General features: G+C 38.2%; 1 protein-coding gene across 4 annotated transcripts in view; it reads right to left on the bottom strand.

Annotated features, from left to right (window-relative positions):
* HECTD2 (HECT domain E3 ubiquitin protein ligase 2) overlaps window positions 1–21,618 on the bottom strand; it is an 85,285-nt gene that overhangs the window by 31,687 nt on the left and 31,980 nt on the right. For 3 of the 4 annotated variants that reach the window (XR_006413785.1, XM_044420637.1, XM_044420636.1), the window contains exons 11-20: window positions 20,987–21,083; window positions 19,645–19,752; window positions 17,724–17,856; window positions 16,686–16,774; window positions 16,023–16,181; window positions 10,118–10,192; window positions 6,556–6,643; window positions 6,138–6,244; window positions 3,935–4,050; window positions 3,692–3,835 (exon numbers count right to left, since the gene is read on the bottom strand). Coding sequence is in view for 3 of the 4 variants with exons in the window: in XM_044420637.1 (XP_044276572.1) it covers window positions 3,692–3,835; window positions 3,935–4,050; window positions 6,138–6,244; window positions 6,556–6,643; window positions 10,118–10,192; window positions 16,023–16,181; window positions 16,686–16,774; window positions 17,724–17,856; window positions 19,645–19,752; window positions 20,987–21,083 (1,116 nt within the window). In the remaining variant the exon portion in view is untranslated. Of the gene's footprint in view, window positions 1–673; window positions 1,983–3,691; window positions 3,836–3,934; window positions 4,051–6,137; window positions 6,245–6,555; window positions 6,644–10,117; window positions 10,193–16,022; window positions 16,182–16,685; window positions 16,775–17,723; window positions 17,857–19,644; window positions 19,753–20,986; window positions 21,084–21,618 lie in introns of those variants that run through there. The other variant, XM_044420635.1, reaches the window with a different exon arrangement.

Genomic DNA, 21,618 nt, shown 5'->3' with positions numbered 1-21,618 from the left:
TAAATAGAAAGGTACCTGTCTGTTTTCATATAGGGCTACACACTCTTTACAGGGCATGGGCATGCAGAGAAGCCCCCTCCCATGTACCCCAGCTTCCATATAGAACTTAGCACACTGTCTAGAATTTTGAGAGCACGTTCTCCGAAATGCACTTACAGAGATTCTGTGATCAGAAATACTGATAAAACCGAGTTTGCAATCACAGAAATTCTATAGGTCAGTTCAGCTGAACATACTTACACAGCTCTACACAGACCTTTGCATTCAACACCTGAAGGTCTCCAGGCAACCTTGGTGTGTGGGTGTGCTGGGAAGGGGGTTTCTGTGCCCACCCATGGTCCCCCTACATGTGTGAAGGCAAACAACAGAATTGGGCTAAATCCACAGAGATATGAGAGCCAGTGTGGCGTAGTGGTTAAGAGCATGGGACTGGGACTCAGGCGATCTGGGTTCTAGTTCTAGCCATGGAGCCAACTGGGTGACTTTGGGCCAGTCACAGACTCTCAGCCCAACCTACCTCACAGGGCTGTTGTGGGGATAAGATGGAGGAGGAGATGTAAGCTGCCTTGAGCCCTTTGTAGGAAAAAGGCAGGATATAAATCGAAAAATAAATAAGTAAATAAATAAATATTTGGGCTACTGGCCATCACATTTTTTGGGACTAAGTAAAAGCTGGAACATCTGATATAGTTTTATTACATTCACTTTTGTATAAACATTTGCTCAATTTATTTTAAACTTTGTGTAAAAGATTTACAGCATGAGGCTCCTAATTAAAGGATGCATAATTTTAAAATGACAAAATTACAGCTCTTATTGTGCTGAAAGATGACTTGCTTTCCGTCAAATAAACCCAATTTATTGTTAAATATAACATTTCCCTCTTTAAATAACAATTACAAAAGTACAACAGTCAAACTGCCTAATTTACTGCAAGTTGAATATCATAAGCATGCAAACATTTTAATACTTAAAGTTGGTCCATAAATTTACGTAATTTAAAATATCAGCTTTTACATTTCTGTACAATCAAATCTGTTCATCTGTAAAAGCTGTATATATAAGATCTGAAACCCTATACTTTGTAAAAATAAATCTTTAGTTGTAAATGGCACTATCAAAATTGTGTTGGCCTACAGGCAGTTATTTACATGCTTTTATATCAACAGTACATTTCTGAGAATGAACAGAATAGGTCATATGCCTTAAAACTCTCATTTGCCTCAACTTGTTAAAGCAGCCACATGCCTCAGGGTTATAGCAATTATACGTTTTGCCATAGTGTATGCTGACTGAAGATTGGGCTTAACTAATCAAGAAATCTATTTATATGTTGCACTTCCTAGGAAATATGCATGAGCTAAATAAATTATATTCAACAGTAAAGTCTTCTGTACCTCTTGCCCATAGCTTGAGCAACCTGATGCAACAAGCTGGCCCTGCTGAGTGGAATGGAGGCAATTCCCTTCTACTAGACTAGGCAAATTATATAGAAACTCAAATTTGACAGCCTTGGCAACTTTCCTCTATCAAGTATTGTAAATATTATTAATATTGTACAACACTTCTGTAAGGAAGAGTATGTATATATTTCTATACAGAAAAAAATGAGTGCACTGTTTCTTTTTAAAAAAACAAACGTTCCACACAGTTCTAGGAGAGTACTGAGACAGAGAGCAGTATCCACTGTTATTCCAGTAGACCCATTGCCATATCGGAGACCTCATGAACCACTTAAGTTCCATATATTTAAATGCGTCTATTCTACACAGAATTAATTGGATACTACTCAGAAACATCAAAAGATTTAAAGGCACAATCAGAGAAAAACAAGTGCTACATCTGTTATCCTTTTCAAGTCTTATTCTAAACCAAAGCCTTCTGCATTTGAAATTCCAATTGTTAACTTTTGCTTCAGTTCCTTTTTAGTCTTGTAAGGAGGCAAGCAGAGCTGATTGAAGCACGTGTGGGCCACAGGTAACCTATAAATATTATAAAAGCATTTTAATAAAAACAATTGTAATGAAAATAATGAATTTAATTCAGTCTAAGCACTGCTGCAATTCCTTGTATGGAAATATGTATGCCGTGTTGAGAATGAGGTGGATTCCATCCATTTCAACAAAGGAGTAATTTTGCTCAAATAAACTGACACATACTTTCTGTCTCCACTGGAATTAACAGAGCAGTATTCCGTGCAGAGAGGACTCCATGCACCTGGAACTTGAATTTCTGTGCTCGGATAGCTTATATAACTTATGAGTTGTATAAGTATTATTTTTAGCCATTCACCACCATTTTAGTTTTACTCACCTGATGCCTGGGACTAAATGAAGATTATGATGGATCCTTATGATGGATTGACTCAGTGGTGGAACACAAAAGAGCTAGCACAATGTCAGCCAACCTTAGCAGTGAACCGGGTATGGAAAGTAGGCAGAAATATGGACTATGTCTTGGCAACTGGTGGTCATTCAGTTAGATACTCTTGACCAAGCTGACCTAGGCCTCTTATCTGTGGCCTAGGCAATCTAGAGTGGCAAGAATGGTTCCAAATAATACCTTCCCCTCTGAGAAAAGAACAGTCACTCCTCACTCTCTAGTCATACTGGAAGTTCAACATAACCAAAACATCACTTTCTTATATGAAGCTGACATATATTAGGAAAGAAAATTTCAAAGACAGTTATATATTCTTAGGTTAATAAATAGATTGTATTTACCAGAAAAAATGAATGCAAAACCCACAATATCATAAGAAGAATGTCCAAACCTTTTAGGAATCTATCCCTGCTTATTAGGGATGTTCCTGATCTGAATGTGCCGCATGTTGATTTTTAAAGCAGGTCAATTCTCACCATATATTTCCATTTTTCTGGATTTCCTAACAATCGACTTTAATGGCTACTATAGACCATTTTCTAAAAATGGCTGCAAACCTAAAAATGTAGAGATCTTTTTAAAGCTACTTTTCTAATGCCACACAGGGAAAAAGCAGGTACAGTCTAGTTCAGAAACTGGAGTTCAGTACTGGAATGGAATATCATTATAGGGTATATAGCCATTTTCCTTCTCAATACTAGTTTCTCATTTATTCCATTGAACAAAGATCCATAATATTTGTTACTAATCTTCATAAATTATTGCTGTATTGTTGCTAGAAAAAATGTTGCTAGATCTGCCTCATCTCAAGATGGTTTGTCCTTGAGAAATCCTTATTTGGGGGTCTCTCATTTTAGAGTCCCAAATATGCTAGTCATATACCAGGCCTACAAAGCAGCTTTCCTGGCAAGTGGTGTACCATGTTCTGAACAACAAATTTTTAGCAATTACATAAAAGGATCTAAAGCATCATCTATGTTCTTATCAACAATGAAAGGCATGCACTTTCTATCATTTGTGGTTTCAACTTGACAGTGTTTAGACTTCCTTATAATTCAGGTGGATGAATCTAATTATGCAACCAGCCTAAAATTTAACACTGATCAACTGTAAATTTACATGTGTTAAATTGATTGCAAAATGTTTGTTTATAATATTTTTAAACATGTCAAGCTGAACCATGTTAAATATTTATTATAAATGAATTCAGGTTGCATTTTTATGCAAAGTAGATGAAATCAGTATTAGGAAGCACTGATAGAATTTATTTGGAGTTAGACTAATAAGAATGGAAACAATAAATATGTACCAGTTTGTTGATGCTTCACTCTTTGAAATCTTGAAATTTAAGTCAGCCATTCCTCCTACAGGTACTCTGTCACTTCCTGTAGTAAAATGCAGGAGCTTCTTTTGAAGCTCAAGGGGAAATTCAAGTACTACTTCCCAGAAATATCTGTAACATGCATAAAATCCACTGTTAGGGTCCACTCAAAATTAGTTCCTAATGCATTTCAATATAAATTAGCATTAAAAATCAAGGAAAAATGTCTACCGGACAGTAAGATCGGTTTTCTGATACCCATCATATTGTGTGTGCCTCTGGAGAGCATGCATATCCAATTCAGGACTTCCACAAACTAGAATTTCAACCTCTTCAGGACGAAGCAGCTGTCAAATCATGAAAAACTAGATCAGACAAATCAGGAAGTACTGGTTTTAAACTAATTAGTTCACCTTACAGTTATGTAGTATTCAAATCCAGAATGACTGCTGTAGATTAGACTGTGAATATGAACATATAGTATTACTAAAGTATTAAAAGGGGAAAAAACATGGTTACAAAAAGGGCCTAAATTTAAATGTCATTAGTTTGTACAACGTACCACATACCATTTTCCAAGAGTTTAGAGCAGCATTTAGCCTGGGTTTCCTATATCTGAACTGAACAGTCCACACTGTCTTCTATGGAGTTTGTTTTTAAAAAGCACTATTACACATGTACTAAACCAAAATGAATTAGACACTTACATCTTTTGCGAAATCATATTGTTCTTAGGTAGGCCAAGTACATGCCCAGAAGTGGTGCCTATACTTTTTCAACCTCTGAAGCACCAGGCAAATGCACTAAGCTAAACCTTCTACTTATGGGTTTATCCATCCTTTTCGCTAAGCAAATGGCTGACCTACACTTTAGAGCAGGGGTCCTCAAACTTTTTCAACAGAGGGCCAGTTCACTGTCCCTCAGACTGTTGCGGGGGCAGACTACAGTTTGAAAAAAATATGAACAAATTCCGATGCACACTGCACATTAAAAATTAATTAAAATTAATATACATTAAAAATAATTTAAAAATGTTTGCTCCACTCCCTTGGGCTGCAGCAGAAGCCCAAGATGAAGTGGAGAAGAGCCTTCTCTGGGTAAGCCACGGCTGCCTCGCTGAGCCCAGGGGCAGCCGCTCGATGGCGGTGGTGGCTTGCCCATGGAAAGGTGTGGCTCCCACACTTCCGCTACAAGCCACGGCTGCCTCACCAAGCCCGGAGGCAGCCACTCGATGGTGGCGGTGGCATGGCTCCCCATTGAAGGGCATAGCTCCTGCGCCTTTCAATGGGCAAGCCACAGCTGCCTCGCCAAGCCCAGGGGCAGCCACTCAACGGTGGCAGTGGCGGTTTGCCCACTGAAGAGTGTGGCTCCCGTGCCCCCAGAGAAGTGGTTCATATACTTGAAAATGGATTTTAAAAGTTATAAGGTAAGTTTTCTTACCTTCAATCCTTTTTAAGCATCTTCGTCTCTCTCTCTCCCGCCCTCTTCTCTTCTGTTTCCTGCTCCATATTCCCACTCTGTATATGCATGCAACCTGGGGAGGGGGGGTTAGCTGGCGCATGCGGTTTTACAATTAGGCTCGTGCGCCGGTTCTCTGTTAGAGAATGCCTGTGCCGGCTCAGAGGTTTTGGACTTGCTTGGAGATTGTTTTCTCCGAGCAAGTCCAAAATCTCTGAGTCAGGCCGGATAAATGGGCATGGCGGGCTGAATCCAGCCCGTGGGCCATAGTTTGAGGACCCATGCTTTAGAGGTAGGGAGAAAAAAGTCTGCTGATGTGGAAAAAGGGGCCAGCTTGCACAATCACTGCAGCCCAGTGTAGCTTATTTAAGCCATGGTGGGTTGTGGTGCAAGTGGGTACCTATTTCAAATATTCATTCCCTAGTGGTGGCTGCCATGGCTTGTTGTGTAATCTGGAAGGAAATGTTTGAGAGATAAACAACCCTAACGTAACTACAATCATGGGTTATTTAAGGATTGCTTAACTTTCAAAGAATCTGTCCCATTTTGGTTTGGATGACATGGCAACCTTCTACAAAGGACTGAATATTCAAAGTGGCTACCTACCTGCATGACAACTTTCCATAGTTAAAATAAGACACAGTGACCCATAGTGATCATGCAAATCCAGGCAGAGAGTGCCTAGTGAGCCCACAAAATCTCTTATGCACATATACAGACTCTGATGTACTGTTGCTATTGATTAGTCATTCATCAGTAACATTACGCATCCTATCATCCCTACTTGTTTCTTTTGAAGGCACAGAGTTTTTCAAATAGGATTGTAAGTCTGCACCAGATTGTAACATCTACTGTATTATTCATGCACGATCCCTGTGCATGTCATAAGCATAAGCCCAATGTCCAATACCTATGAAATTTTTCAACCTTCTTTGTCAAATAAACTTTTCAAAGAATTGTCAATATTTATTCTTACCATTAATGCATAAGAAGCGCAGACACTGTGAAATCCATAATAAAAGGCTGCAAATTGTTTATAGATTGATTTATTGAGAAGGAAGTCTACATACAGCTGCACATACTCTGAAAAGAAAATAGTTTTTATTTTGTTTTGTCACATTGGGTATTGCTGTTTACAGCATGGAATTTTTAAACTATACAACAATTGAATATTTAGGCTGCAAGCCTATGTTTAACAGAAACCCTACAACATCCTGCATCCAGGCAATCATACTGTTTGGGAAACTCTGGGATTTGTAGACTTTTTTTGTGTTTAAATATGCATATGATGGTACCCTTAAGAATTTCTATATTACTACGAGATACTACAAACCAGCTCAACTAATTAAAAACACTTCTCAAAATCTGCAAATTTCATCATGCAGTCAACTTACCTTTTCTATTTTGATTTGTAACTGGAATTTTATCACCACTGGGCTTTAGATTGTAGCATTTTATCAATCCAAATTCTTCTTGAAAAACCTAATGAAAAAGGAAAACACTAGTGTATTGTAATGGTTAGCATATTGGACTAGGATTGAGAAACTAGGAGTTAGCTGTGGAACACAGTGGATGTCTTTCAGCCAGTCAGTATCTTCAGCCCAATCTACCTCATAGCACTGGTGAGATAAAACAGGAAAGAAAATACCATGTACATCCCCTTGAGTTCCTTGAGGATGCAATAAATGCATACATACATATAACTGTCATTTGAAATTCTTTTCTGAGACTACAACCAGTCATATCATATGATACTTAACCATTACATACATTTTTAGTAGTTAAACTAAATGTACTGTTTGGATATGCAATTGTTTTGTTGCTGTGTTGTCTGTCCCTTAAGCTGGAATAGAAGCTGAGGAGTCAATTTGCCCATATGTTTAAATTGATTTTTCATTTACTATACCCATCTTTTTCTCCTTTCATTTTCTATATAGGTTATGACTACTGAATGTGGCTCACCTGGAATCTCATATTTGATCCTCATGCTCAAAAAAGACTTCCCTACTAATACTGCTGACCACATTGATCGTGATATGCTTTTACTTTTAGTGCTGTTTGCAGCAGTAAGCTGAGCTGGCCACCTACAACCTTTCTTAACCTTGTATATCCTAGACCAGTGGTGGCGAACCTATGGCACGCATGCCACAGCTGTCATGCAGAGCCCTCTCTGTGGGCATGCAAGCCAAGTCACCCCAGCATCGCCCCAGCAGCCGAGCATTGGATAGCAGCACACATAGGGGCCGTGCGCATGCTCCCAAAGGAGTAGCAGCGCCAGGCAATGATGTCACAAGCCATGACTCATTAGCCGTGACTCATCCGAGCATTCGCATGTTCAGTCAGTGAGCTGCCAAGGATTTATATATGTATTTGCATGGACTGGCTATGAGCTGTTTTTTCTAAACTAAAACCTCAGTTTTTAAGTTCTATTCTAGTGTTGGCACTTTGTGATGAATAAGTGGATTTTGGGTTGAAGTTTGGGAAGTCAGTCTGTAAAAGGCTAACCATCACTGGGTTAGGGTTAGAAAATGAGGTGTCCTGGAATGATTTTGATGGTTGGAATGTGTTTAGAATGGGCAGAAATGTTGAGCTGCGCAGAAAAAGCTAGTCAAAGAAGGCCTTTTCAAAATCACCCTCTTTTCAATGGAACATTCGCTCTATATTAGGGTTAGGGGTGTGCACCAGGGTAGGGTTAGGTCAGTGGTGGCAAACCTATGGCATGCATGCCACAGTGGTCACGCAGAGCCCTCTCTCTTGGCACATGAGCTAAGTTGTGTCAGCATCGCCCAGCAGCTGAGCATCGGATAACAGAGCACATAGGGGCCATGCGCATGCTTGGAAAGGAGTAGCAGCACCAGGTGATGATGTCACAAGCAATGACTTATTAGCCATAACTCGTCCGAGCTTTTGCATGGTTGGTCAGTGCACTGCCTGGCAAATATATATACATTTGCTCACACTGGCTGTTAGTTGTTTTTTCTAAACTAAAACCTCAGTTTTCAGGTTTTATTGCGGTGTTGGCACTTTGCAATAAATAAGTGGGTTTTGGGTTGCAGTTTGGGCACTCAGTCTCTAAAAGGTTTGCCATCACTGTCTAGACTATCATTAATTACTTAGAGACTGTCTTGCCTTTTAAACAACAATCCTGTGATCTGAGGAGCAAACCATCAGTAGCCCAAGAGCTTTTGAAACTTGGGATCATGGTTACATACAGAAGTATATAATTTTAATGGTAAGCTTGCTGTGAAAACACATCACCAGTTTTATTCAGGTATACCGTCACTGCCAGACCAAGTTCATACCAAAGTGGTCATATCTAGTTATAGCAGAAACTGGTTATGCAGAACATTGCTGACAGTAAATAGTGACTTCACTACCCTCAGAAAAATTGATTTATTGATTTATTTTTCGATTTATATCCTGCCTTTTTCCTACAAAGGGCTAAAGGCAGCTTACATCATTCTCCTCCTCCATCTTATCCCCACAACAACAACCCTGTGAGGTAGGTTGGGCTGAGAGTCTGTGACTGGCCCAAAGTCACCCAGTTGGCTCCATGGCTAGAACTAGAACCCAGATTGCCTGAGTCCCAGTCCCATGCTCTTAACCACTACGCCACACTGGCTCTCCAAAATGTTCAACATTTTAAATTTAATTCTACTTTTTTGTTTTAAGGGGGATAAATGCATATTTAACTGAATAAATGTCTACATATGTAGACTTTATTCATTGTTTTGAAGACAAAGTTCACTTCGATTAAGGGAACAGAGGCAAATCTAAAAATTGGATCAGGATTCAAAGTGGAGGCATGTACTTTTCTCCTTTTAACAAAGGATGTCCTCATAGGAGAAGAAAGCATCCTGTTACGTTCCATTTGCACTCAGTCTCCAAAAGGGTTTTTATCCCCTTAAGGTGCAATCCTGTGCATGATTAGACAGAAAAGGTCCCTATGATTCCATTATTTGCCAGCTGGCAAATGTCCCTGGGGAATGTTTTAAATTGTATTACTTTTTTTTTCTTTCTGATCAGCCATAGAATTTCACATTTAATAAATTTATTAGGAAGAGAGTTTTCTCCAAGCTTTTGTATTATGTGAGGTCTGGCAGAGCCATCTGACCATTTCAGATATTCAGATGCTAATTAGTCCCCCTTATTTACCTTTTAGTAAGTTTACTATTGGCTTCTTCAGAGAAGAATCTGACTGTATTATGTGTGGAAACCTCTCTATGCCAGTGGTTATGCTACAGCAGGGCAGAAAGAGTTCACCCAGGGTTGCTGGAACAGTACAGTCTAGTTTGAGCAATGGGAGGAGGGACATCCTGCTTCTACTAGGCACTTGTGGTTAAATGACAGGTAATTTTTTAGTAATAACACTGAAGGAAATCTTTACTTGTGGAATAAAGCCTCAATATGACACCATTTAAGACTGACCTGCTGCCACAACCTTGACTCTCAGTACCCTATCACAAAAGGAATACTGGCAGAAGAAGAAAAAGAGGTTTAGTACCCACAAGAGTTACAAGTCACCAGGTTGGGTGTCATGTCCCTCAATCAACTGAGAATTATAATAAATTAATATGCTATCTATGAGCAGACATATAACATGCCATACTATCCACCAAGAAAGAAAAGAAAAACTAATAGTGTATCAGATAAGCAGGGTGGTGTAGTACTGGTTAGAGTGTTGGACTGGTAACGTGGGAGATCTGAGTTCTAGTCCTTGCTCTTTCATGGAGCTTACTGGGCAGCTTTGGGCCAGTCACTGAGTCTCAGACTAACCTACCTTACAGGGTTGTTGTTGTGAGGATAAAATGAACAGAAGGATAATCTTCTGTTTATCAAGGCAACTCAACTTGCCTTAAGTTTCTTGCAAGAGGAAGAATGGCAGGGTATAAATGTAATGTAATAATAACAACATTTGTTGATTAGTGTATGTTCCAACTGTAAATGAAATTATACCTGGAAGGTTGAATAAAAGTCTTCTTCAACATTGCCTTCATAGGACAGAAGTTCATTTAGTCCATGAGCTAGCTCCTGTAAGAAGAATTGTAACCAGTTATAATACGTATTATGTTCTTCCTTTTGCATAAAATATAGGAGGTCATTTGGGAAGGATCACCTCCTACTATAGATATCAAATCATACATTTATTCATATTTATACTGTATTAAATGTGAAGGGTATGTGTATATATGAACTGCTGCTTTTTATTCTAAAACATAGACTATCAGATTCAGTCCTTTTATAGCTGCTACAGCACATATAACAGTATTATGTACTTGTGGGTCTGTAGTACTGCACAAAATATAGTGTAGAAAAAGGCAGGTTGTTTACCTGTACCTATATTTCTTTGAGTGGTCCTCTATGCTTTCACCCACACTGGTTTTGTGACTGCATGATGCCTTGTTTAGGAAGCTTCTATAGCTGTGGAAATTTTGGTGAGAATCTCTGGCCCCATTGTGTAATGCATGTCAGTATTCTTGTCATGCCATTCTTACACATTCCAGCAGCTGCATAGAGATTGATTAATTGTGGCCTAGGCACTGAGAGAAGTAAAGCTATGGTGCCAGTGAAGAGCACTGATGCTGAGAGAAAAACAGAATAATGACAAACTCCATCTTGGATATGATACTCAAGAAAGAGAGACACCAAGGTGGGAATGGTGGGAGGGTCATGTGAATGCAAAGATGAGCACAGAATTACAGTTACAGTTAAGCAACCTGCACTTCTTCTTTATGCTGCCTGTGCCTCACACACAATGGGCAAGTAGCAAGTTTGCTTACCAGAGAAAAATGATGATGTGAGTGGAAAATAGAACTGAAAAAGCAATCTGCTCTGGCTGCCATGGTGCACTGAGGCGTTAATATTTTGCCAAGGTAGAGGGAGGTGACCCGGTCACAACTCTGCATGATTCAGGTAAAGAGTCCCCTAAAAGCAACAGATGTGGCAAATCCTCTGGTAAGATGTCCTCTGATTGGAGCCGTCAATTCAAGTCTCTCCAGCTGATAAGCCAAATGAATGGCAAAATTGCTGTGAGGAGACTGGTAAACCTCTTTTCCCCTGCATAGCAAGCAAAAGACAGTGTGATAAGTGAAATCATTTTGTTTGAGCCTTATAAAAAGCCAGGGACCACTGAATGCCAAGGGCATGCATGGCAGTCTCTAATGAAGAAGGATGTGCAAAGAATTCAGGAAGAATGATATCCTGATTTACATGAAAATCGGAAATGACTTTTGGGATGAACAAGATGTCAGGGCACAAAACTTCCTTGTCCCTGTGAAAGGTAAGGTAGGGGATATCAACCTATAGGGCACATAGTTCACTGCCTCTATAAGCTGACATAATGGCAATACAATCTTCCAAGAGAAGAGAAGCAGGGCAGTTCTGGCTGTACAGTCACTACCTTCAAAAGTAGTGAAAGGCTCTAAGATGGTATGTAGATGAATAGAAGAAATGAGGTTTTGCATTCCCTGAAAAAATGGCCAAGCCAAAGGATGGGAAAAAAACTGCATGACCTTGGAGAGGGCTGTGGGAAGCAGAAATTACATCAAGGTGAACCCAGAAAGATGGCAATTTTAAACATTTCTCCAACAAGAAGAGGAAAAATTGAATAATATCACTGATGCAGCAGGTAAGTGGATCGACTTCTGCAGTAGAGGCAAACTTAATGAAAATGGACCATTTTCTACAGTAAGAAGTCTGGTAGCATCCAGAATTAATTGGTAAGTACAGACACTCCCAATTTAACAAAGACACCATGTAGTCAGCTGCAGTATTTGAAGGTCCTAGTGTCAATTACAGCCCTGGTCATATGTGCAGAGGTTCAGGATTTGAGATAGTACGGAGTACGCACTTTGAGACTGCTGGAGGGGAGGTATGAATCAAGCCTGTCATGGCCACCATGCGGCTATTAGAATGTAGTTTATGGAGTCCAACTGAAACTTTGTTGGTACCCACGTCAAAGGAGAGTACAGGGAAAAGAGATAGGAAAAAAAATAATCCAGCCAGTGAAGAAAGAAAGCATCACTTGGAGAGCTCCGAGAGAGCTCAGCAGACTTTATTTTGCTCTCTCATGATCAGATCTGCAGTCCCCTACAAGCTGAAAACTACTTCCACACTGAGGTGCCGCTTGTAGAATGCTTTTCTTATCTTGATCAAGAGATTTGCTAGCATATTGCCCTTGCTGGCAATATGAAGAACTGAAAAGATAATCTCATGAGGGATGAATTGACTCTGAGCAACCTTGTTTAAGTGATAAACCACTTGGTATTGTCTGTCAATAACTGAAAATGAGTGTTCCAAAGTATGGGTTCAACACTTTTGGTGCTTTCCAGAATACCAGGAGCCTCAAGTAACTGATGAGATGTCTCACTTTTGGAGATGGACCATCTGCTCCTCACCATCAGGGATTTGCCAAAGGTTCCCCATCTAAAAGAGATGCATCTGTGATTAGGGTTTAGGATAGTTTTGGGTGGGCAAATGGAATTCCTTCTTGGAGGACAGACTGATACCATTGAAGGGAATGATGAATCCATGAAGGAACATGGAGGTGGTTATGGCACACATCTCAATTTGGGTTGAAAGAATGAATGAACCAGTTGTGAAGTAATTCCATCTGGAGACAGGTGAAACTGATAACCAACATTGTTGCGACCATTAGGGTAATCTCTTAATTTTGAACACTAAGCTCTTCCTCCAGAAATGAATGATCACTACAAATACATGTAATGTTTGAATCCTGTCTAGTGGCTGGTAAGCCAAGGTTTCATAGAATCTAGAATTGTATCAATATGTTAGAGAATTTTCATTGATTGTAAGACTGCCTTTCAAAGTTCATGTTGGCTAGGACAGGCAAGGGAAATGGTGGAATTCAAAGGTTCTTTGGTTCTGTTGACAGACATGAGAAATTTGGATTCGGGGACCATGGGCTACTGTTCCTGGCAGATGGGACTGCTGACAAGCAATGTGTTGCACCTTACAAAGTCTGGAAGGAAGGTCTTTGGCCACAGTATGAAGAGTGCAGCTCATGGAATACTGGACTCAAGTTACAGGAAATCAGATTCTGGCTAGATGTCAGGAAATTTTTTCTGACTGTTAGAGCAGTATGACAATGGAGCCAATTACTTGAGGAGGTTGTAGACTCTGCCACATTGGAGGCATACAAGATGCAATTAGAAGTCATCTGAGAGGGATGGTGTCTCTTAGTGCCCTGCACTGGCGGGGAGTTGGACACAATCGCCTCCTTGGGCCCTTCCCACTCTACTATTCTATGGTTCCATGATCCAGACATAGGTATACTGGAATGCCTTGAATCTGAAGATGGGCAAAGATTATGGCCATATATTTGGTAAATACCTGAGGATCTGGGGAAAGACTAAAGAATGGACTTGAAATTGGAACAGATGAAGAAAGTGCTGGGTCTGTTGATTCCTATATGAAAATACGTGTCCTTGAGGTTGATTGATGCAAACCAACTGCCCCTTATTAGTAGACATAAGATGTTTTGTAAAGTGATTGTTCTTACTTTTTTAAGGATGTGAAAGAATTTCTTTCTCTCAGGTCCAGAATTGGTCAGATCTCTCTGTCTCATTTTTATACTGTAAAATACTGGGAGTAGAAGTCCTGTTGACAGGAATTGTACAGGACCTATCAAATAGCTCCTTCAAGTAAAAGGGATTACCTTCTAAACTTAGCATGATAGATGGGTACAGGACTAATCACTGAAAAGGGAGGGATAGCATTCACAGTATCACAACCAGTTAGAGGGGTAGGTCTGCCTTGATACTGAAGCTAATTCACACTGGTGATCAGGCAAGTTATCAAACAAGGGACCCATTTTCCCCATAAAAAGAACTGGTAGCAGGACATGGCCACTTGATAGTTTGCCACACTGATTGCTAGTGTGGCCAAAGAGCAGACACTGCAGCCTACTAAACTGAACTAGTAACCCTCTCTACTTATGAGTGGTAAGTAGTGTTTCCTTTGGCATCCTTGAGAAAGTAAGGTTGCTTACCTGTAACTGGCAATCTTTGAATGGTTATCTATGCATTCACACATATGGGTCCTGTGCCTGTGCAGAACCTCTTGTCAGGAAGATTTTCCTAGCTAAACTGGTTTGGCGGGCGCCCCTCCCTCCCTAGTATATATAGGTGGAGCTCATCTATTTATATAATGAGGGTCAGGACTCCCACCAAAAATTCTAGGCTTAGCTAGAGTAATCTTCCAAATGTGGCATTGTGCAGGAATAGCATCCGTATGTGTGATGCACAGAGACCATGATGAAGAACTTAAGCATCACCCAGGAATCTCAATGCTCTGAATCACTTGAAGAAGATTTTCTTTTAAGAAGAGAAGACTTTACTAGATTCTGCTTGTGACATCAAGGTTCTGAAGATGGTTTATCCCTGGCCCAAAACATTTACAGAGACACTTTTCCTGCTAAAGCTAGTCTTAGTTTGTTATCATTGCATCGGCACACATTTTCTGGTGTACCAATGGCCTAACGGTGGCAGCATAACCCTTTTCAGGTGAAGGTTATATAGAACAACACACAAGGAGAGAAAGTGAGAACAAACATGCTAGCTCTCCCTCCTACTCCAGTCCCCAAGCTCATTTTTTAAATGGCACACCTGTAAAAGCAAAATGTATTTTCTATCAATGGAGGCTCTCTCTAGATTTTCAGAGATAACACTGAAGGCAGTGCACAACCAAAGTCTTGTCTGGAAATAGCCAACTAGATGAAACTTTTATTCTGTCATTATTGCAGTCCCAGACTTTTATGGAGGTGTGCATCCAAACAACATCATCTTCCATCTTTAGCCATCTCCCTTTTCCTCACCACTTTCCCCCATCTTTCTCTAACCAGATAAATTCTGTAAGGAAAAAAAGGCAGAATAGGTGCATGGTGTCTTTTCACTGACAATCCTTCAGCCTGGCGGTACTCATAGCTGACATGGTAGTTTATTAATTATTAACACTGCAGTGGAGGCTATGGAGAGCAGTAGCCTACTCTCGGCCAGTGCAGCGCTTCCAAACTGACTCCCTCATACGACCCAGAATTGTAATAGTTTTCTTCAGACATTACACCGCAAGTAAAATTCACACTGACGGTGCCTTGCACTGAAATGGTAACTTGTGTGTGTGAGATAACTCTCCTTAATTAAACAACACAAACAGAACTAAATACAGCCTCAAGTTTAATGCTGGTCAAGAGAGGGATTTCACAATGCAACTGCAAATCATTAAATGTTGAGCAATCATCAAGAACATGTGGATTGTTTATGTGAACAGTGCCCTAAAATGTTCTAAGCCCATTTACAACTGTAAATTCAGAAGACTGAAGGAAAGCATGCATTGGTCTGCTTTCAGTGGGTGCTTTCTTCACGAGCTGATTATAGCTCTATTCTTATGTCAATGAATAATTTTAATTATGCATCACAAATACAAACTGCCATTTGGCTCACAACTATAAACCTTCAAAGCAGGGCAGAAGGCTGAGTTGTCCTTGGTTTATGGCTTAAGATTTACATGATTTGTTAAATACAAGCATAAGGCTACAACAACTGAAACAAAGCACTGCAAGCATTGGCACTCACCACTAATGAATGAAATGTATTGCTTCCTAGCATCATAATTTGTGAGTTTTTCAGTGGCAAACCTGGAACATATTTATGCTTGCAGAATACAAGCTATATTTACTACTATATGATTACAATTTGAAAATTTAATTTCAAAATGCAAACTTAATTCAACATTGGAGAATGTAAAAATAAAGTTAAATTTAGATTGTTATGAAACACTAAAAACAGCAAGGCAAGCATTGTTATGTTGACTGTTCTTTTAAAATAATGATTTTTTAACCTACCGGCATAACCCGACATAGATCATCAATAGTAACGCTACCAATTCCTACAGGCGAATTCTGATCAGATGGTACAATGGGAGGACTAAGCAGTTTTTTGTAACAGCAAGGTGGAAATCGAATATCCAGAGTGATACTGTTATAGACAGCTAGTCCCATAAGCTAAATACTGGATGTTAAGTTTACAACCACACTCTTGTTGTAAGGTATCCTAGTAAAATTTTAATAATACCCGAACAAAAAGTCTAAAGACAATGTGTAACTAATATTAAGTAGCACTTAAGGGGGTTGCTTAAATTAATGCTTTAGGACATCTATAATATAATGTTCCATAACTCAAGCCAAACTTAGTTAACATGATGTCTGGTCTGACATTGGCATCAATATAGTACAAACCATATTTTTTCTGTTGAATTTTCATACTTGAACTACTAAATATAGTTTCAATAGACTACTAAATATAATTTATTGAAAAGCAAAATAAAATATATTTCCCTTTTCAATAATAAATATTTCTGTGTTGCCCTCCACTGCACATAATATATACAAACAAAATGTAATGATTACAATGGAAGAAAAATAAATATATAAACAAATCAAACATTCTTAACATGATATATATATATACTGGGTAAATAGCACCTTCTAGTGGGCAGAAAAGGATACAGCTCCAACCAATCGGAATTCAGAGTAATTATCACAGTTGAAGCTGCTAAACCAATGACAGTGAGAGTCCTTGTGATATGTAAACATGCCTGTAGAATAGAAGAGATTCTTTTAGATTAAAATCCTATTACTTATGCCTAAAATTCAGTGCACCACAGAGAAAGTCAATAACATTCAAATCCTGTTGATTTCAATTGATTTAAAATCTGCTCTCAGATTTATTCCAATTGTGGCTTTCATTGACTTCATGCTTTATTACAAGAGGGTAGAAAGAAAATTCTTTAAATAATTTCCACTGGCTCCCAGATTGCATTAGTGGTTTATTTTATTTACTATATTCCCCATTCACATTATTACTTACTATTTTTCTTAAAGTAAAATGCAAATATCATAATTTTCAAATAAAGCTGGAAGCTGCATTGAAAAAATGGGACCATAAATCTAATAAATAATGAAGATATCAACATTCTAATTCATCTTTTATTTATTTGAAGTATTTATCTGATATAAGTTCATAAAGTCACTTACAAAACAATTAACGTGTAACAATAACATCCAGTAAAACAAATGCTGAATAAAACCATATAAATGTATATCTTATATAATTTATGATCATGATCACACATGAATATAAATATAACACATTTAAAAAAAACAGAAGCACAGTTTACATAATTTCATAAATCAACTAATTTAAAATGCATTTTGCATTTTTTTCACTCAACATCTGATTAATAATGTGAAAGGAAGCAAAATAAGTTAATCTCACTACAATAACTAAAAGTGCTGTCTTGCTTTATCACTTTTTGTAGTTCTGACAGTTAAGTAACATGAGGAAAGTTCTCCAAAGATGACTTAAATGTACAGGTATTTTCGTACAGATGCCTCAGATGTTTAGGACTACTGATTTTTTTTTTAATAGAAAAGAGCAGGTATGAAGGGGTTCATTTAGTTTAATAATCCTTCAAAATCAACTTATATTTGCATTTATAAATCTCATTTAGGTAACACTTAGAACACCTTCAATTTAATACTCACCATAATCTGGATGAAAAATCTGTCGAATTAGAAGCAGAAACCATTCTTTTGTCAGGCCACCCATGTCAAGACCAGCTTCTCCTACAAATGTAACTTTCAATTTCTTTTTCAAATCTGCCCGCTTCCTTGTTAGCTGTTCCAAAGTACACATGCATAAAAATACTTAAATTATTTAACAATTATTGTTAACTGCCCATTGACCCTTGACTATTGGGTAGTATGAAAATGAACTAAATAAATAAAAAACAAAACCATAATTTTCTCTTAAGAGAAAATTGGATCCAGTTTTAGATGCATTTGCAGTAGACTCACTGAATTCAATGGGATTTAAATTACTCATAAGTAATTTGGTGATTAATAAATCACATTAATTTCAATTCATTTACTCAATATGTGACTAAATCTGGATCCAACCCTCTAGTATTATCACTTAGTACACAGCACTAGTTTATTCTGCAAGCTAATTTTCAAACATACAGAAATGCAATTGGTTAACCTTACAGCTGCATTCACATATAACAATAATGTATACTAATAGAGATAATGAGAACTGTAGTACCACACATCTAGAGGCCACTTGGAGAAGACAAGGAATCAACTGTTCATGAATGTGGAACACAATTTGTTCCCTGCTTTGAATCAAAGTAAAAGGTCTGAATGCTTTGAAGATAATAATCTAACTAACAATGAGGCTGAAGCATATGTGGAATTCATTCAGTCACCATTTTGAATACGCAGTCCTCAATCCTGGGTTATACACTGCATTTTGTCATTCCCTTTGATTGCTGAAACAAAGACATTGACCACACAAGACCACATATCAGAAAGCCATATGTATACACTGGAATGTTTAATTCTGGGACTGAACCTGGCAACCCACTTGTGTATTTATGAGGTTGTGAAATCCACTCTCCCCAAATGGTGCAGAATGAAAAGGGGTAGTGTTCAGAATGGGAAGAACAAAACATGGTGTGTTTGATCATTTAATGGGGTGCAAAAAAATCACTGTGGCATATTTGCAGGGTGGCTTAGTGCAGCATACAAACCACCAAGACTGATATTAGATGAACAGGACCTGGGAGGCAGGGATAATTTATGCAGATATTAATTTCTTTAATCAATCAATCAATTAATTATTAAAGGATCCCAAGTCTCCAAAAGGAAAGAAATAGCTGAGGAATCTTCTCATTTGCCTAAAGCATGTGGGAGATCCAGCTGACACTATGTTAAAATTTTGCTACAGTTACATGCACACTGTGGTAATAATTTGTGAAACTAATTACACAAAAACTAAAAGGAAAACACCTGCCACAATTGTAATCTGTAAAATCAAGGTTAGATTTTAGTCACTGCTTTTAATAACTTATACCCTGCCCTTCAACAAAGGGTATTACACTCTAAAAGGCTTTTTAAAAAGGGAGGCTTTCTACAGTCACAACAAATCATCAGGGTAGACATCAGTCATGCTTCTTTAAGCAGAAGCATTTTCTAATTCTAAGAACCTAAGATGTTCTAGGTCCAATGCAATTTGATATCTCCATTCATGCTAGTACATAAAAATCTGTGATAATGAGAGCTAACAACTTTTCAGAGACCTCAGGTGAGTTTAAAAGGTAAAGAAGATCCCAGAGTACCTCATTCTGTGAGGTTTTATCTTCTCTGCCTGACTTTTTCTGGTTAGGACTTAAGATTTCTGGGGTTTGTTAAAACAGTTTTCTATTACATCTGAATCAGAATATTGTGGTCTAATCCTGAATAAAAACTATAATATGAAACTAGGAAAATATAATTGGGTAAAGCATATTTATGTCTGCTTTACTGAATTTATGTAGGGTATTTCAGAGTATCAGTGTGAACCTGACAGCAATTTAGAGCATTACAGACATTTTTCAATTATCTTTACAGAAACCATTTTTTATACCTCATCCAATGAATCACTAACGAGGTGCATTCTTCGAACTTTCACATTTAGGAACAGCATATTCATATCAGGTCTCTGCCTTCGTGAGACTTTGTCCACAAGGCTTTGCTATTTAGAATGCAGAAAGGAAAGGGAAAAATAACTACCATATATTATTATCCTTTGTGTCTTATGTAGGATTCTGACTTAATAAAATAATTGTTACAAACTTCTAAACTAATGTCTAATCACTTACACAAAACATTTGCATAACCAATCTATATTTAATATATTATGTTTGCAAATTTCAAAACTGCAGCTTGCTATTAGTTGACAATGACAACAACAAACCATTACAAACAAGACAAAACCCATGCACTGACTGTGAGAAGTTACACAATAGTCTTTAGATTCCCCCTCAGAAAGATTCTTCAGAATAACAGTTTAAATTGGTACTTCAGAAATGTAAATACTGTCTGTTTAATGAGTCAGGCATATTTCCAGTGTGCAAATGCTTCAAGAACTGTATGTTGATAATAGGAACAACAGTCCTAGTGTGGCATGAACAGGTCTATGATAGGGGCAGGCAACTTCTGACCTGCTAGATATCTTGACCTGCAACCCCCATCAGCTCTGGCCTGCAGAGCTAATGCTGAGGAGTGATGGGAGCTGTAGGCATAGATAAGTTGCCCCCTCCTTCTTACACTGTACGAAAATTGACTAATACTACAAATTGAGTTGTCACCATTTGCTAGTAACTAGCTTCTGCTTACAACCATTATTCCTCCGTATTTGACACACCACAGCTAAGTTAATCACTACTGGCAGAAAAGAGACATGTGAAAAAGAGAGCTACACTTGCCTCAACATGGAAAATGGCAATTCTGGAAATCATGGCTTACCAATGAGGCAGTCCACTTTTGACATTGTTAAGACTACAACAAATTAATTTTTTCCCACTGCTTTGCTATTTTAATTATTTTGGCAGATCTGTTAGCTCTGGCAGAAATTAGGTCAGTATACTGCAGTTAAGCAGCAGATGAATCTATTTTAAATTACAAGGCTGTTGAAGGGGAAATGAATAAACTCTCCATCTGGAACCCACAACAAATCATTCTCCATAAAGGTCTCAAATCATGTAATTTATATATTATATGTAGTCCATGCAACATGCTACTATAAAGTTAAATAAAGAAATAGCTATTACATATCAAAATGCTCAAAACCTAAAAGTGCAGTGCTTTCTATTACATTTTGCAAATAGGGCTATCTTGCAACTTTATCCCTTAGTCTCTGCACAACTATACAAATTATTCATTACACTGATTTTACAATATTGTAGACTGTTAAAGAAAATGTTTACCCGTGCAATATTTATCATTTGTTGTTCTGAATCCTTTTGAATAATAACTTTTTTTGCTGCTATAGAAATAATAAATGGGTATTGACAGAAGGAAAATCTGAAATAGAAAACGGATATAAACAGAAGTGCTTTGGAAATAATATATTAATAACTATATTATGAATCAGAGTAATTAAATATAAAAAGTCAGAATAAATTAACGCCTTAATTGCAATTAATAATTTCTTAGACACTTGCTTATTTCAAGGGTCAGAATTACATATTATATTAGTAAACATGACTTCCAACATTGTGCTTGCTGAACAGGCATGCATGTATTTTCAGAGGACAAGAGGCAGATGCTATTTAACTACTCCTGCCCAATGCCTTTCTACTATATTTTTTGTCCTACTTGGATGAGGGGATCCTTGCCACAGTTATCCATGCACTGGTAACCTCTCACCTGGATTACTGTAATGCACTCTGTGTGGGGCTGCCTTTGAAGATGGTCCAGGCTCTTCAATTAATCCGTAACAGAGCAGTGCAGTTACTAGCTAGGACTGGCCCTAGAGAACATAACATGCTGGTCCTCTTGCCAATTGGATTGGCTGCCTGTCATTGCCCAGGCCCAATTCAAAGTGTTCATGCTAACA

This window comes from Varanus komodoensis, unplaced genomic scaffold, assembly GCF_004798865.1.
Source record: "Varanus komodoensis strain SLA01 unplaced genomic scaffold, ASM479886v1 scaffold11, whole genome shotgun sequence".
Classification (NCBI taxonomy): Eukaryota; Metazoa; Chordata; class Lepidosauria; order Squamata; family Varanidae; genus Varanus; species Varanus komodoensis.
This window is presented reverse-complemented; position numbering and strand designations above follow the sequence as displayed.